At 35.7% G+C, this 17,112-nt stretch overlaps 1 protein-coding gene and 1 long non-coding RNA gene across 9 annotated transcripts in view; one reads left to right on the top strand and one right to left on the bottom strand.

Moving 5' to 3' along the window:
- Positions 1-2,363, top strand: part of LOC116098582 — a 17,221-nt gene extending 14,858 nt beyond the window's left edge. The window contains exon 2 of the long non-coding RNA XR_004121881.1: positions 1,383-2,363. This is a non-coding gene — a long non-coding RNA (uncharacterized LOC116098582). The remainder of the gene's footprint in view (positions 1-1,382) is intronic.
- The window catches only part of Phf14 (PHD finger protein 14), a 171,877-nt gene that overhangs the window by 134,469 nt on the left and 20,296 nt on the right, over positions 1-17,112 (bottom strand). For 3 of the 8 annotated variants that reach the window (XM_031381181.1, XM_031381182.1, XM_031381183.1), the window contains exons 1-4: positions 16,456-16,792; positions 15,949-16,059; positions 8,907-9,673; positions 2,161-2,305 (exon numbers count right to left, since the gene is read on the bottom strand). In XM_031381181.1, coding sequence (XP_031237041.1) covers positions 2,161-2,305; positions 8,907-9,673; positions 15,949-16,059; position 16,456 — 1,024 coding nt within the window. In that variant the 5' untranslated portion in view covers positions 16,457-16,792. Of the gene's footprint in view, positions 1-2,160; positions 2,306-8,906; positions 9,674-15,948; positions 16,060-16,455; positions 16,850-17,112 lie in introns of those variants that run through there. The other 5 variants (XM_031381179.1, XM_031381184.1, XM_031381180.1 and 2 more) reach the window with 4 other exon arrangements.

The raw sequence follows: 17,112 nt of genomic DNA, 5'->3' as shown, positions 1-17,112 counted from the left end.
TCCCTATAGTTATTACCCATCTAACAACCTTCATCTATACCCACACACCCTCTTCCCTATAGTTATTATGATGGCTGCTCTCGCCTACTTACTCCATCTCTACTTCCTGTTGGAACCCACCTCCTCTAACATTGTATGCAATGTCCTCAGCTCCCCTTTAATTCTTACATCAGTTATCAATTCTCCCTTCCAATTGGGTCCTTTCTATAAGCACAGAATATGCAATATCCTGTGGATGTGGCTGTCTTTAATAGCCCTCTATAATCAATATTGCCTAGCAGTCAAACTCTTGGAATGGCCCCTCCAAATAGCTTTGGTTTTAAACAATGTGACACAGCAGAAGTGGTACTACGTATGTCCTAAACTAGGTAAAAAAGATACTTGTTCTTTCAAAAGTCATCTCCATCTCTTCTTTCTCTTTGATCACTCATTTAAACATCTCCAGCTCTTTTGTTTTTTGACAAACTGCTCTGAAATCAACAGTGAGGTAGCATATAGAGCATAGAGAGGGGAAAATAATGTGGCACTGACCAATAGGCACCAAACAATTGAGGACTAACATAGCTAAATTTGGGAGCAAAGCCTCTACCTCCAGTCCTAGAATGACTGCAACCTAGGCCAACAGATTTATTTGCAACTTCAAAGACCCTATGCCAGAACCATCCAAATATTCTGAAGTGTTGAGATTAAAATATTCCATGTGACTTCTTACTCATTAGACATGACATAAGTTACAGATGTCTATTGTTTTAAGCTACTATGTTTGGGGGTAATTGTTATGTATAGAAACTGATAGCTAGGGGGCTGGTGAGATGGCTCAGCGGGTAAGAGCACCAATTCTCTTCCAAAGGTCCTGAGTTCAAATCCCAGCAACCACATGGTGGAAGTTTTCTGCAGAAAATCTAAACGTAATATGGAAAAGCATATTTAAAAAACCTAAAGCAAGCTGAGCTACATTCTTCAAAGTATAACTGGTAGAAGACATAAATACTCAGGAACTGTCGGAGATTAAAAGTAACCAAATAGACATGATAATGGAACATACTCTATGGACTTGAGTTTATTGTTCTATAAAATACAGTATTAGGACAATTGACAAAATCTGAATATAGTTTGTAGATTGGCTCTCCGTACTCCATAGATGTTAACTTCCTGGTTTGAGTAATACAAGCACTCAGGAGGCTGAGCAGGAGCATAAGGAGTTGATGGACAGCCTATGCTATAGCAAGAATATGTTTTAAAAAAATCAAATTCAAATATAGAAATACAATTATAACAATATGTATAAGGTTGAAAGGATTTAAATGAAAATTTTAAGAACTAAATAGTACCTTCTATTGGCTAACTGGATTTTCTTTTCCGAATTTTAAATTTTATTTAAGAATGAAAAGAACCAAGACACAGTACATATTCCTACGATCCCAGCTATTCCAAAGGCTAAGAGGATAACTGCAGTCAGTCTGACAACATAGAAACATTTCCAAAAGAGAAGAAAAACTAAGAATAACTAATAACATGAAGAAAAGCAGCATTGACCTCTAAAGAAATACTGTTCTTTTCATAAAACAGCTTAATAAGTAAATATACATTATACACTAAGAAAATCTGAAAAGCAATGCCTATTGGTAACCAGGCCTTCCCATTGCCTGCCCCCAGGGACTGAGCAACAGCAAACAGTAATTACTAACTGCCACATGCATTCCCATTGTTGCCAGGAGTTCATGCACTCATGTAAAAAGCTGGGCTTAGGTGGTGTATGTATGCAATGCTACCACTGATAGACAAAGACAGAAGGTCTGTGAAATTCAATGGCCAAACAGTTCACTGAAATAAGCAAATGTCAGGTTTAGTGAGAAACTCTGCCTCAAAACCTACGGTGGAAAGTGGTTGAGAAGATATCCAGCATCCACCTCTGTCTTTTACACATGCTTGAAGAGGCAAACATGCAGGCATGTACATATCTGTGAGCGTGCACGCACATACACACACCCCACATATACACAAAACAAATTTCAAGAACTCAATATACATTATTTTCAATTAAATAATATCATACAATAGTGAAGTAAAGCTTTAAATGAGTACAATGGAAAACAGTTTAAACTTCCTTTGAATAAGATGTCCACCAGCCATTTCTAAGGAAAAAAACAGCAAAATTACCTTCATGAACTGTAATGCCACAATTGTCACACTGGATTATTTCATCTGCATCTTCACTATTATCTCCAAGACAAACACAGCAAATCAGAATGTGGTCCATTTTCTGAGAACTCCAGTTTTGACTCTTTTCAAGAATCAGCGAGTCCTAATAAAATAAATGAGAAAAATCACACTTTAATTAAAAAGTAATTTACTACATACAATCCTCATTTTGGTTCAAAATAGTTTCTTGTACTTCAAATTTATGTGGCATTCTATTAGTAGGTTTAAAATATGCTATACCACTGTCCCAGGACCCTTCACACATCCTCTTACTCTGTCATTTCTCTTCAAGTGCATGGGTTCTCCCCTCTGCAAAGGGAGAAGGCACAGGCATGGAAAGAGCTCTATCTGCTTAATGTTTGACTTTGGCTCTTAAACTAGGCGAAAGGGAACACCTAATCCTCAAGTAATGACCAACCCTATATACAGACTTTCAAAGTCTAAGATGTGGTTCCTAAACTTCAGTAAAGTTGCTATCTAGGAAAGACAAGACACACATATACAGAATAGGAAGAAATAAGACAAAGATAATATGTAAGCGAATATGCATGTGATGTCTGAGAGACTCTAGACTCCTAAGTGTAAAAGGGCCAGAGTTACCCAACTACTCAGAAAGACCCTGAACACATAACCTGCACAAAAAGAGTTAAGTAGTTGCTAGAAAAGTAAGAAAACGTACTCCTTACATTTACGGCAAGAAATATCTACTGCAAACTGGTAATAAAGATAGCTAGCTAATATCAATATAAAAGATAAAAGCCTTAATATCAGATGAGTGTTAAAAGGATAAAATTTCAATAAAAGAAAGTCTATCCATTCTAATTTAAACCTTTTGCATTTATGGATGCAAACTTTACTAAGAAAATGCTTCACTCTGGCACAGTGACACACTCATGCTCTAGCCACATGAGAGGATTAGGCCGAAGGATGACTTGAACCTGGGAGTTAAACTCCAGTCTGGGTAAAATAGCAAGGCTCCACCTCAAAAAACAAAACAAAGAGTCCTGTTATATTCTTATATAACACTTAACTTAACAATGTGGCGTATTTGTATATTTTCATTTAAAAGCTAGCCACAGTCAAAAGCAAAACGGTTGGTAGTGCCATACCTCAGTCACTAAATATATTTAATTTCATATTAATATTTGCTGGCTTATAGCACTTTAAATTCTATCAATACTTTCAAAGGTAACACTTGGAACCATCATTTCAATAAAAATTGTAAATGACATGTTTAAATATTCTGTGTGGAGGAGCTTTTTGAGACAAGATCTTACATATCCCAAGATGTTCTCCAACTTCCTAATTACCCAAGGTTGGCCTCCAACTTCTAATCCTCCTGTCTCTACTTCTCTCTAGCTCTGATTACAGGCATATGTCACAACACCCACTGACAATCCTTAAAGGTCACAATAAATAATTCTTTTGACACATTTTATGAATGGCATCTAAAATTACAGCTGTACAATCAGGGAAAGCACAGTGAGACTATCTAATAAAGAAACTCATATGTTTACACTATTTTGGTAGCTAAGGAACATCCTGGCGTTTGTTGGCAGCTTTCACTCACAGCTGTTGGACATACAGTGTTCCCATTTGTAAAATGAGTATGACAAAATTAAAAGGGAACAGAAAGGTCATTTTAAGAATTCATAAAGTGCCAGGTGGTGGTGGTGCATGCCTATAATCCTAGCACTTGGGAGACAGAGGCAGGCAGATTTCTAAGTTCGAGGCCAGCCTGGTCTACAGAGGGAGTTCCAGGACAGCCAGGGCTACACAGAGAAACCCTGTCTCGAAAAAACCAAAAAACCAAAAAACCAAAAATAAAAAAGAATTCATAAAGTAACAAAGGTTCTCAGTCCTGATTATCCATGTCCTTCTTCCTCTCAATACTTCCTGTACATGGTTCAAAACAGAAAGACGGACTGACACCTAAGCATGAGCCAAGGACTAGGAGGAGTTCTTCAGAACCTCAAAGGGAAGTGACATGCCCAAATGAGCACTTATAATTCATCATCCCCGTGGTAACTCCAAATGGTTTTCACAGGCCATCACTTCTAAATTGGATTTGTTTTTTGTTTGGTTGAATATCATGAACTAGGAAATGACCTAGTGAAAGAGTATGATAATTAAGAGGCTACCTGTTAATACACTGTCAGCATTTGTACAATGGAATTACGTCTAGGCCTTAGAAAATGGCTTAATACAGAAAACAAGAGAATTCTATGAATAAACCTGAGAATGAGAAAAAAGTGAATTTCTTGAAGTAGAAAACTTAATCAGTGGTCTGTCACTTCTTTGCATGTGCCATGGCTTTTTTCACTCTGCCAAGGAGAGAAAATGGAATTTTCTCTATATTTTCTGATTTTATTCCGAACAATAACTAAGCTATCTATGCCAATTATCTATGCTTCAGTGCCCTAAACAGCAGTGACTTCTGTTTAGGGCCCTCTGATCCAGTGAAACGCTTGTTCCAACTGTAATGACCAGGAATGGGGAACAGCAGCCTTACAGTGTTCCCCTAAAAGCAGGCCACATTGGTTCAATGGGAAAATCTAAACCAAAGTTTTGAAAACATGACCTTAGTGTCTGTTAATAGAGCAAATAAGAATTACTATTTAAGTGTGATTTAAGCAAATTTATAATCAAAATAATAGAGTCCAATGAATCTGTTACTATATTTGTGAAGTTATATGTCTTCTTTCAAAGGAATCTAGGTTAAAACCATTAACAAAAAAAAATTAATGAAGCTCTACACAAAAATAGAAATTAGGTAAGTTATAGATGGCAAAAGAAAACATCTCAAAATTAGAAAAAAAGAAGACACTACAGTAATAATTCAATGATTATTTCATTTTTCTCCTTGGAATTTAAACTTAGTCTTAAAGAAAAGAACTTAGAGGAGGTGAGAGAATACACAAGGAAATATATTTTTATGTAAAAACTAAGCAAAGGGGACTAAATGGAGAAGAAAAGAGCACATCTAAAGGGTGGAGGGGAACCAGGCAGAATACAGGGAAGCAACTGAGAACTAAGTATAATGTATGAAGGTACTCAGTCAAATCCCAATGCTCTATATGCCAATCTAAAAATAAATAAATGTAAAGATAAATAAATATACAGTTACCTAAAACTGAAACATTACCTAGAGTTCTCCCTGCACTTGTGTTCATTTGCCAAGTATTCTATAAGAAGTTTATAAAATATGTACAAAAAGACTAAATTGAACCTGTTGTATTTAAATTTAATAGAGACAACTCCACTATACTTTAAGTGGAACCAGTTTTAAAAGATAAGAAAAAATATTATACCAAAAGTGTGATCAGTAATTCTTCATAAATGTTTTATCTGAAACATTAGATCTTAAGACTCTCAAATGTTTGTACAATATTTCAAAACTGTTGTGAATAGGACTTACAGCAAATTTCTTCTACGTAAGTCAGACATTCCAAGCACATACACATCTTCAGAAGTATGCTAACAAGAACTGTGAATATGTTTTGTATTTATTTGATCCTGTGCTTGATTTACTTGAATATACTTGCTCTATGGAAACACAGATGGTTTTTCAAGAGAAAGGGATATAATATTTTCCTACTTAAAATATTGATAAATTTTGTCAAAATCTTTACATATTAATTGCAAACATCAAATGACATTTATCATTAAGCATAAGAGAACCTTATATGACAAATTCCTATACTAAGCCAAAAATATAAGGTTGTACTTATCAAAACAGTAATCCAAGATCCAAACTGTTCTACAGCTCCTCAATGAGAAAGAAATATTTCCTCTTTAACAAAACAAGACTGGAAATTCTACTGACAGAATTTCTTCCATTCATAAACTTTAACTACAATTCTAGGTTCAATGTCTTGAAAATGTTATAATACCCATCTTTGAAAAGCTTAAGTCAGAGATAAGTGGGTGGACAAAATGTTATCAGTGACACTCCTAAGTTTCAAAATGAAAGATGAAAAGAATACAGCCACACTGCAGGGCTCTTATCCAGACTGTGCTAATGTAAAACCACAAAGGCAAAGTTAACAGTCACCCATTTGCATAAAACATAACTCCTCAAGTGCTCCATCCACTTTAGAGCAGTGGAGCTACGTTCCAGGAAAGTCTCTTGCAGAAAGTGCACAGTAAAGATTATTCTTATGATGCCAACTTGCCTGTTTCTGTATCTTTTGTGTGGTTTTGTTTTTTGTTTTGATTTGTTTTGGTTTTAGAATTTCTAAGATTAACCTGAAATTGTAAATGTCAATAGATGTAGTGTACCTAAATACTACAAGCCTTCAATAACTTTTTAATAAAGGGATGCTAAGGCCAGAGTGTTTTAGAAGCACTCTTAATAGGTATGTGCCTACGTATGTTGAAGCCATCAAAGAATGTGAGTTACAAAAGGGCCCTGATCAAAAACAGTGAATTCTAAGAAATTCAAAATTGTTACAGTTTAAGAGCATCATTAACCTATAGACAATCCATATCATTTCTCTGCAAATATAATTGACAATGCAACTAAAAAAAGGCTACCAGCTATGATATTCTTGTGTATATTTCTAAAGACATACTTTTGGCTGTCTCTATTATGAAGTGGAATCTCAACACTTACAGGCAAAATGGAGAAATATAAAATTTCAGAAACAAACTTGTTAACTATAAGGAATAGTTGTTATTATTATTACCCAAAATAGGTAACTAGAAAAACTGACAAGACTATTAGCCATAAGGCAACAAAAATAAACTTTAACCATCTTTCTTATAAATATAAGAGCATATAAATAAAAAATCTAAACATAAGTAATAATCTAAACTGATTAATTTCTTAAGTAAAATTTGATGTTTAGTTTAGTTTATCATGATTTATGTATAATTAAAATCATGAAAAGTATTGAGGAATTAAAATAGATGTAAAACTGTAACCAAGCTTTAAGCAGGTTGTTCTAGAGAAATTAGCTTTCTACAAGTTATTCTATGTGGGCACTTTTCTAAGAAATACTTTGGAATCTCATGCCAGAATTATCTTCTGGACACTTAACATATCTTAAGGACACTTAAATATAGGTCCCATTATTAACCAGAATATTTAATTTCTTTCACGAAAATGAGAAAAAAAAAACACTAATCCATATATGTGATCTTGAAATGCATTATAAAACTTAGTCTTGTTAAACAATGCTATCAAGTAGAGATTATTAAAAAAATAACAAATACTTTTCTACACCTTTACAAGTGTCCCTACATATTAACATGAATCTTCCCAAGAGGTCCTCTATTATTAAATTATTTCTGTGAATAGTAATCTAAACATGAAACATTATACATGCTGCCAAAGGTAAGCTCAGTTAATAGATACAGAATAAGTGCTAAATGCTATAGAAATAAACTGAACAAATGCCCAATATAAATATTAACAAATATCCATAAATATGCCAAGATAGTATTAGTGACATGCAACAGCTCGTGCTGCAACCTGAAATAGTGCCATACTATCTCCTCAAATGAGTCTTCCTTTACCTAAAGATAAGAATTTGGATAGCACTGAAAACAGGCAACATTCTTCATGGGAATAAGAGCAACCTAGGAATTAATCAGTGTTTATAATGCAAATAAAAGCTTTTATTTCATCTCTGCTGACATGGAATCCCTGAGAGTTTGCTATGTATTATTAAGAGAAACAAGCCCACAAAATTTATAGTAAGCTTAATTAAAATAGTTACTACTCTGAAAATCTGTAAGAAAAAATATGAAAAAAATAAAGCATAAAGAAAATCTACCAGTATAAGATACTTCAATGATATGAAAAACAACAAAAAAAAAATGGTGAAGTAAATTTTGTTGACATAAACACATTAACAGAAATAACATAATTAGTACAGTTCTACATGTGATGTAACATACATCTACATGTAAGACATCAGCTCAATCTTTCTTTTGGAAGGAAAACACATAGGCACACAGACAGAGACACAGATATGTTAACTGAAGTCTTGAACGTTGCACCTCTGGACCAATGGGTAAACCTAACTTGCAGAAGAACTTCAATGGCAGGACTGAGTCATTACTGTTGCTTCAAGATAGAAATGTTTGTTCTATGGGGGAAAACGTTTGCTTTTATTTTTACTTCTTTGCAGAAAATTTGTTCATTAAAGATGTGTTAGGAGAAAAAAGTACATTTTACTGTCACACACATAAACCAAGGTTTGGTGACTATACTGATGCCTGCTACAGCTGATAACTAACTTTTAAAACAACTCTCTCAAAGTCTGAGAGAGAAAAAAGAGAGCTATGTTACCTTCTTCTAATGTATCCAAAAGCCTTATTTTTATGTAGCTATAGACAAAACTATGTTTGAAGAAAGAGCCTCTACTTTCCTAATCCACTCATTTCCAGTTAGCATCTATGAATAGAAAGTAAATAGAAATGGGAATAGAAAACTATCATTTCCCAAGTCTACAGATATTAAAAATGTCTTTCTACAAACTTTCCTTGGGAATGAAGACTACAGATCCTGGAGAATGTTGACAAATAGTAAATAATTAAAAGTTTGTTGACCAAATGAATAAATGTTAAATTCAGGGTGTTCATTCACACCTACAACTAAATAAAAATTCAAGGAAGCCACTTAATAAAATAAGTACTGATTTAGAAAATTCCCTTTCCCCAAACAGACAGATATCATAAAAATTGGGTTGCTCTACCTCATTACTCTTGCTTTGAGATAGGGTCAGGCTATCATTGGTCAGTTCCTCATCATCAGCACTGTTTCTGCTAAGAACTTTACTCTTCTTCTTCTTGCCACCTGCTTCGCTAGCAGGGCTGCTATGATCTTCATCATTGCCCTCATCATTCTCATCTTCCTCACTCCCACTTCCCTCATCTTCATCATCCTCATTGTCTCCATCACTGCCCTCCTTCTGAGATGTCGATCTCCCCTTTCTCTTTACTACAGTAGGTCTCCAGTCATTATCATCCTCACTGTCATAATCATCCATATCATTCAGTTCTTCCATGGATACAAAGTCCAAGAGGGGCCGGTTTCGACGAAGATTCCATTTCTTGGGCTCACTGATTTGTTCCTCTGTGGTGGTGGTGGTGGTGGTAGGGACAGGAGGGGAGGTAACAGCAGGAGGACTTGTGGCTGGTGTGGTGCCAGCAGCAGAAGCAGCTGCACTATCAGACACTGTTGCTTTTTCTTTGTCCTTCTCTTTTTCCTTTTCTTTCTCCTTCTCTTTCTCCTTTTTCTTTCTAGGTCTTTCTCCATTTTCATCTTCTTCCTTCTTTTCCATTTTAATTAACTGTTTGTCTGATGACATTATTTCCTCTGTAGAATTTTTAAGCTGTTCTTCTTTTACTTGAATGTCTTCATTCAGTTCTTCTTCTAAAATGTTTTCCTCAGAATCACTACAGGAACCTTCTCCACTGTCCTTTGAAGGGTCTTCACTTCCATTACCACTCCCTTCAGAATCTGTTGAAAATATGAGAAAAAAAAACCACACATATGTATATACATACACACACACACACAACACTGACACAAATGAAACCACCAAAACTTGTGGATAACTTGTAAAACAATATAAACAAATCTAAGGCAAAAGATGATAGACATTCCCAACCTCATTAAATAATAAGTCAACAAAGTTGATATATGATTTAAGCCAGTATGAACTAATGAAGATGAGAAATGAAATGTAAGTTAGAATATACCTTAAACATAGCACCAATGATTTATATCAAATAGCGAATAGCAGTATAGTGACCTAGAGATAATTATTTATTTTCTAAAAATATGTTTTAATGAGCACTTGATTGTAACTTAATTGTAATATGATTATTCTTCTTTTACATCCTTCTTTCATATAATATGCCTACTTATACTAATGAATCACATCTCAAGTAAGACAATGTTAGCCCTGTAAAACTGTCTATTAAACTTCTTAGCTATCAAAACAAGCATAAAAATATGGTAGTCAACTTGTAGCAGATATTTGTATCAGTACAAAGGCAAATATTGGCACATAAAAGAAAAGGAAGATGAAAGAAAATTTGAGTCTTCCTGATTAATAGGAGACTGCTTATATCATGTGTCATGGAAAATTTCTCAAGTTCCAGCTACTAGATGCCCTTGAATGGAAAATGCTGAAAAGAAATGAATCTATCCTAAGATGATCAGCTACCTGCTCCTGCATGAAGAGGCTATGGTTACTGAGTAGCTCATGCAGGTCTTTAACTGGCAAGCTGTTTCCATCCACACCTAGGGAGTCAGAGTCCACATCAACCCAGCACTATTCTCTTCCAATCTTGTCCACACACAAGCCAACAAATAAAAATTTGAAATATTTGGACAGGAGCATAAATAGAAGTGGGAAAAGAGGGAGATAAGGATTTGTATACCAACTGTAAAACCTATAGAAAAACAAATTGCATCTATAATCAAGAAAATAGAAATACTAAAATAGCATAAAGTATTATTGCTGTCATACAATTTTAATTTCTATGAATTTAACTTTCTTTGGCCTGTAAAATTAAGTGGGGATTGAAGGTTCAAGAGTTAACTAGTATATCTAAATCACCTACGAAGCCCCAGATACATGGCTAATAATCAAACCTCCTGTGTTAGTTAGCTCATGTAAGAAATGAAAACAGATTTTGAATGACTCAGTGAAATTACTATCAATCTCAAGACTATCAGCTTATTCAATAGTGTTATGAAGAAAACCAAAACCACCCTTATTCTAAACAATCTTATACAGGGCAAAGGTGCACTACTATCCAAGCCAATCAATTCCTTAGGTTTCAGACCTCTGGAGGCAAATATGTGTGCTAAAATTTGGAAATGTTCACATTTTATGCCTATAAGGTGCTACTCTATAGTCGAGCATAATAGTTTAAAGTGTAAGTATTTACAGAGTATGAGATATGACACAAATTAAGTTGGTTTTAAACAGGATTTGCTATAAAACAAATTCTTGTAGATCTCTGAGCTTTTTGGATTTAAAGAGTATGGACTCAATATCATTTCAAATCAATTGACTTGCTTTCAGTCAAGGGTTTTATAAATCACTAAGATAATTTGAATTTTAAACCATTTGTAATAATTAAACCTAATCTACAAAGAAAAATCAGTCCTAGCTAACATCTGCAATAACTGCTAGACATTTTAAAATAATGGTCTTCTGAGAAATAAGCAGATTCCACTAACTACTTCAAAGGCAAGAAGAGATCCCTTGTGCACAATAACTAAAGAACATTACAACACAAGCAACCCTAAAATCAAGAAAGCTAAAAAGTAGACAAGAAGGGAAGGTCCTATTCTTCTAGACCAGTCATCTAGATGATATTTTAACACAATAATGTATTAGACAATCAAAAAATAAAGCTCACAGAGTATGGGTTCCTGATAGGAATCCACTTTGTAATACCTGGTAAACTTTACAAATGTCATGGATTTTGTGATTCTATTTTCAATGTCAATACTAATGCAATTATTTTTAAGTATAGAGGTAAGCTAATATTCTTTGATTTGTTTTTGTTTTATACCCATGTCTCATCACAGTGCAATGTTAAGATTCAACATGACATTCTTCTCCAAATTCAAATACTAGCCCAAGTTTTTAGTCATAGAATGTAACATCTTAGTCATAATCTAATCTAACAACAGGACCAGGGTCTTGGGAATATAACTTTTTTCATAATTAGTCATTTTTTGGTACATATTCTACCATATTCTACATATTCATTTGAGGAAGAGATATTTATTCATAATCACAGATGAATAATAACCATGAGAAAACAAGGTCCACAACTGGCTGTATTTTTAAAGGCTGCAAAAGAAAAAACATTTCTATTTCCACGATGTCGAAAACTACCCCACGCTGCCTTCCAAACTTATCATTCCACATATGAGAAAGAAAAGAAGGGAGGAAAGCAAAGAAGGAAGGAAAATGAATAGTGTCAGTTATCCAGATATTCCAAAAATCTATCTTATGCATAAGGACAGAGTTAATTACTCCCACATCTACAATAAACTTCTTTTACATATAAAAATACCTTTAAAATTAAACTTATACTCCTAATTTAATTCCAAATTAAAAAACAAAAATACTTTCAAAGCACACAGTATGTCAGGATCTCTCAAAGTAACATTCATTTCAACTGTAAGAAATTTTTTTGATTACAGAATTAACAATATACTTTCAAAACTCTCCTGGCAATATTCAGATAATATGAATGCAATAATCAGCAATCGTCAGTATCATTACAACAATGCTCATTTTTTCTTCATGATGAAAAACATAATCAGTACAATTTAGAGATTTACAACTATGAAATATAATCTCTGTCCAACAATTCCATAAACCTTATTCTTTTCATAGGTACAGAGCAACAAGAGTTAGCACCATAAATAAGCATAGTAAATAAGATATCACTAGTCTTCTGGTTAATCCTGAGTTATCCTGGAGTCACCTTTGACTGATTCTAAAGCCCATCACTCAACCCAACTAATTCTCTACTAACTCTAGTTACAGATGTGCCATCTTGCATTTTCTGGATCACTTTAAATTAGAGCTTCTATAATATGGTCAGTTCTTTCCTCAAAAGACATGCATGCACTAGTTCCTAAAAACACTGGTGGTCACACAGCAGGCTCAACAGGTAGGGAAGACACTACAATACTACAGGCATCAAGTACAAGACAAAGATGCTCTAAACACCACACTATACTGCACAGGACAAACCTCCACAACAGAATTAACCAGCACAAAATGCCAATAGTAGCAGGCATTCGGAGAAACCCACATCTAGAATATGATCTGCATGTTCTCACTGTTTTCTAGGTATGTATATTTTACTATTCCTTTTACTCTGTCCTATCCCAAGTAGAAATAACATTTCCATGTTTCCATACCTTTAATATTTAATGTTTCCCTCACCAAAATTGTTTTCTCTAAATATTCTTAGTTGACATTCCTTCTCTCATTCCTCAATGTATTGATATATATCAATCTGGTCTAAAATAATCCTTTCTCCTGACTGGAACTATCCACAGATTCATCCACCCATGTATTACCTATCATTTAATAATTGCAATCTAAAGACTTATTTGTTGTGATTTCACCGTAACATTTGGAAAAGTATTGAGTGATAATGAATATAATTTGATCAGATTAAGCAAAAAGCACTTCCAAAAGGAACTACTAATACCTTAACCTGACTCTTCCAGTTAGATTACTTCTAGGCAAACTGGCTAACTAAATTACCCATCAAAGAAAGGAGGAAAGGTCAGGACACCACAAGTTCATATTATTAATAAGATTACTAACTGCTCACATCTTCAAAAGCATTCAATTCAGATAAAACATAGTTATCCCTAACCCTAGGCACAAATCAAATAAAATATTTTATTTAAGCTAAACCATATAATTTCCAACATTGAGTTGGTTTAGACCTACAAAAATCAGTCATTTGTATATGGTTCCTTAACTTAGGGCATATTTATTTATTGTCCTCAACCAACTATGAGAGGAAATAGTGCTGATCTAGCATATGTCAGTATCTCATCTATAAGCACCAACACACCTGAGTGAAAATGGAAAAGAAGACTCACCTGCCATTGACTATTAGTTTAAATAAAATTATTTTCCACTAGCTCTTTTTCACAGTAACATGCAAAAGCTACAAAAGTAAACTTGTGACCTGAAATATCAGCTCACATACACTTGCTAGGAGCCAGGGCAATAAAGAACTAGGGATTATATGATAAGAAGCAAAAACAGTATGAATCTTTGAGTGCTTTTATGGATCAAACATTAGCCAAATATAATATTCCTTCAACAATAATTAGTACATATCAAGATCTGAAATCTTGGCTTGGCTTAATACCGTACTTTCGTTTGAAGGTAGCTTATAAACTTGTCTCTGGACTATTTCATTCCTCATAAAGAGAAATGTCTGTAAAAGACTCCACCTCAATGAACAAAAAAATAAATATATCAAACCAGGATTTACAGAAACAAAACCATTTTTGAACATTGAAAGAAAGTAAATGTTGGAGTTTGTTTTTATTTCCTATCTTCTAAATGGTAACAACTTGTCAGTTTAAAATCTCACTGATACACCAATACTACCTTTTAGCAAAGAATACTCCTGTTAGTCATACCTAAGAAGAGGACATTTACCTCCTTTCCCTTTCCTTTTTTTTTTCCTTCTTTGAAAGTACCAAACACCAGTGAACCAACTACATAGGAGATAAAGAGCTGCAAAGTAAAGGTTAGAAAACAGTTAATTGAGGTAATTTTATCAAGTGTTGACTGCTGGAGTGAACTCATCAGGTGCCACAATTGCCAGACCATTTGGTTTGAGATTCTATCAATCCACTCTTGTTATGTAAACAATGAAGATTTTGTAGTTGGACCCACTGGAGATCAGTTTCTGAATAGCCTCATGAGCAGCCCTTTAAACTCAGTAGCTCTGTGACTGAACAGGAATATCTCCTTAGAACTATTATAAAAGTTACATGATATTCTGTAGCAAATCATAATGCAAAGTCTGTTTGCTGAGGCTCTTAAGAGTAACACAACACACACAATATATATATATATATATATATATGTATATATATATATATATATATTTTTTTTTTTTTCTGAGACAAGGTTTGTCTCTGTAGCCCTGGCTGGCTTCCAACTCACAGAGTGCTAGGATTAAAGGCATGTACCACCACTACCCGGCTAATATAAACTAATTTCATCTCTTCTCACCACCTTTAAAAAGAGAGACAAGGTAGTCGGAGAAAGGGAGCAAGATGTTTCAAACTCTCAAACTGCATGATGGGATAGTAAAGACATGTCAGAGGGGATAATGCTTGATGGGATATTAAAACATGTCAGAGGGGCTGGAAGTATAGTCTAACAGCAGAGCATGTGAAAGGCCCTGTGTATTTTCCCAGTACTTCAGGAAAAGAACCCGCGGAAGGACTGAAATTAGAAAGGCTTTTATTTTACACTTAATCTAAATATTCATCAATGGGAGAGAAATATAAAAAGTTCTTAATGTTCAGGTGTTCACTGATGTTTTACAGATATAACAACCCACATCATTTTGTTCCTCAAGTTGCTTTAATTGAAACTTAATATAGTAAGTACACATTAAGTACACAGAAGAAAATGCACAGAAGAAAAATCATAATATTCTCTTTCTGCTTTTAAACTATGTGAACATACAAGTTCATCATCTCTTTATATCACTAACTAGAATAAGCAAGCACTCAAGGCACTATTTTAAAGCACAAGGTTTCCTTGGGCTTCATTCTGTTAGAGAGCTAGTGCACAAAAAGAACTCCCCCAGTTATGCCAAGGGGGCTGATACAAGAATAACACTGCTCAAGGATATTATGGTCGATATTATTCATAATATACTCTTCTACATCTGGAGTACCTCAAGTCTTTACTTGAATAATAAGCATAAATATATTTTAGGGTATAGATGGGAAAAATGTTTCTACTTTTTGAATAGGCTCTCTTCCTACCAGCTAATCATCTGAGTAAATATGAACGGAAGCAGAAGCCATAACAGGATCTAATGAAAGGATATTCGGGATATATGAGAACTTAAATGATCAAAATAAATGGTTTGTGTGCACAGTAAATGAACATTTTAATCAAAAGTCTCAAAAAATAAAGTTAAAAATGCAGTGAATCGCAGAAAGCTGTGAAAGGGAAAGAGAAAGAAAACATTTACCTGAAGCATCTCCAACTTTAAAATCACTGTCATCTGAACTATCATAATCAAGAGCTTCCAGGAGAGAAGCGGCCAAAGGCTTCACCTGCCTCCTCTTGGAGCTGCGATCCACTGTTAAGAGAAAATATTACAATCATTTTTACAATCTCACCAAACTGGGAGAACTGTGATGCTGTGGGAGATGGAGATGACTTTGTGCACGGAATTTCTAATTGACTTCTCTGCACTGTGCTTAGGGGGAAAGTTGGGTTTGGAGGCAAAGTGAGGCCAGGACCAATTCAAACAGCCCAATCCTCGCAGACCCCCGCCTAACTTCTATGACTACTCAGTAATCCCTCATCCAGACACAACGTCCAGAAACCCACAGCCACCGCATCTCAGGAGCCAAGGGACCACAGAGCAGCTTCTACCAAGGGTCTGTCTGTCCTGCAGGACCCACCCGGCCCTCCCTGCCCTGCAGAGCCTGAATGAAAGGTCGAACGGGGCTGAGGCCTGGGACACACTTACTAAGGAATCCGTGAGGTGGTCGTTTGGAGACCTAGGGAAGGCTGCGCGAGGCAAGGCAGCAGGGACGCGCAGAGGGCCAAGGAGACAAGTCGGAGAGCAGCTATTTAGGCAGGGCGGTGCGCCGATCGAGCAGGGGCGACCCCGGGGGCGGCTACGGTCCCTCCCCCCGCCCCGCGCCCGCCCGGCGCCCCTTCCCCCGCGCTCCCCGGCCAGGGGCGCCAGGCCCGGAACCGCCGCCCTGCGAGGGGAACTGCCCCGGTAAAAACTGGAAATAAAAAGAAAACTTTATTAGCCTGCACCAGGAGCAACAAAAGACCCAGAATTTCCACAGTCGAGGGTCGACTGTCAGAGACAATAGGGAGAACAACGACCCGGATACAGCTCTGACAAGGAGGAAGTGAAAACCACCAGGGAAACGCCGCCGCAGGCAGCAGGAGCGGACAGCGCATGCGCACACTTGCTCCCTAGCCGGTGAGAGCCGAAACCCACCGAGTTAAGTCGACTGAAACTCAGTAACTTTAGGACAGATCAGAGAGCTCTCTCACAGCCCCAGAAGCTTCGCCCATAGCCTGAGGAAGCACAGACCCCCCTGAAACCATTCCCCATTTGCTTCCAGTCAATTGTAAGATCAATTATTGATTCTGGTTTATGTTTGCT

Source organism: Mastomys coucha, unplaced genomic scaffold, assembly GCF_008632895.1.
Source record: "Mastomys coucha isolate ucsf_1 unplaced genomic scaffold, UCSF_Mcou_1 pScaffold20, whole genome shotgun sequence".
Classification (NCBI taxonomy): Eukaryota; Metazoa; Chordata; class Mammalia; order Rodentia; family Muridae; genus Mastomys; species Mastomys coucha.
The sequence above is the reverse complement of the archived record's forward strand: the minus strand, read 5'-3'. Positions and strand labels throughout refer to the sequence as shown.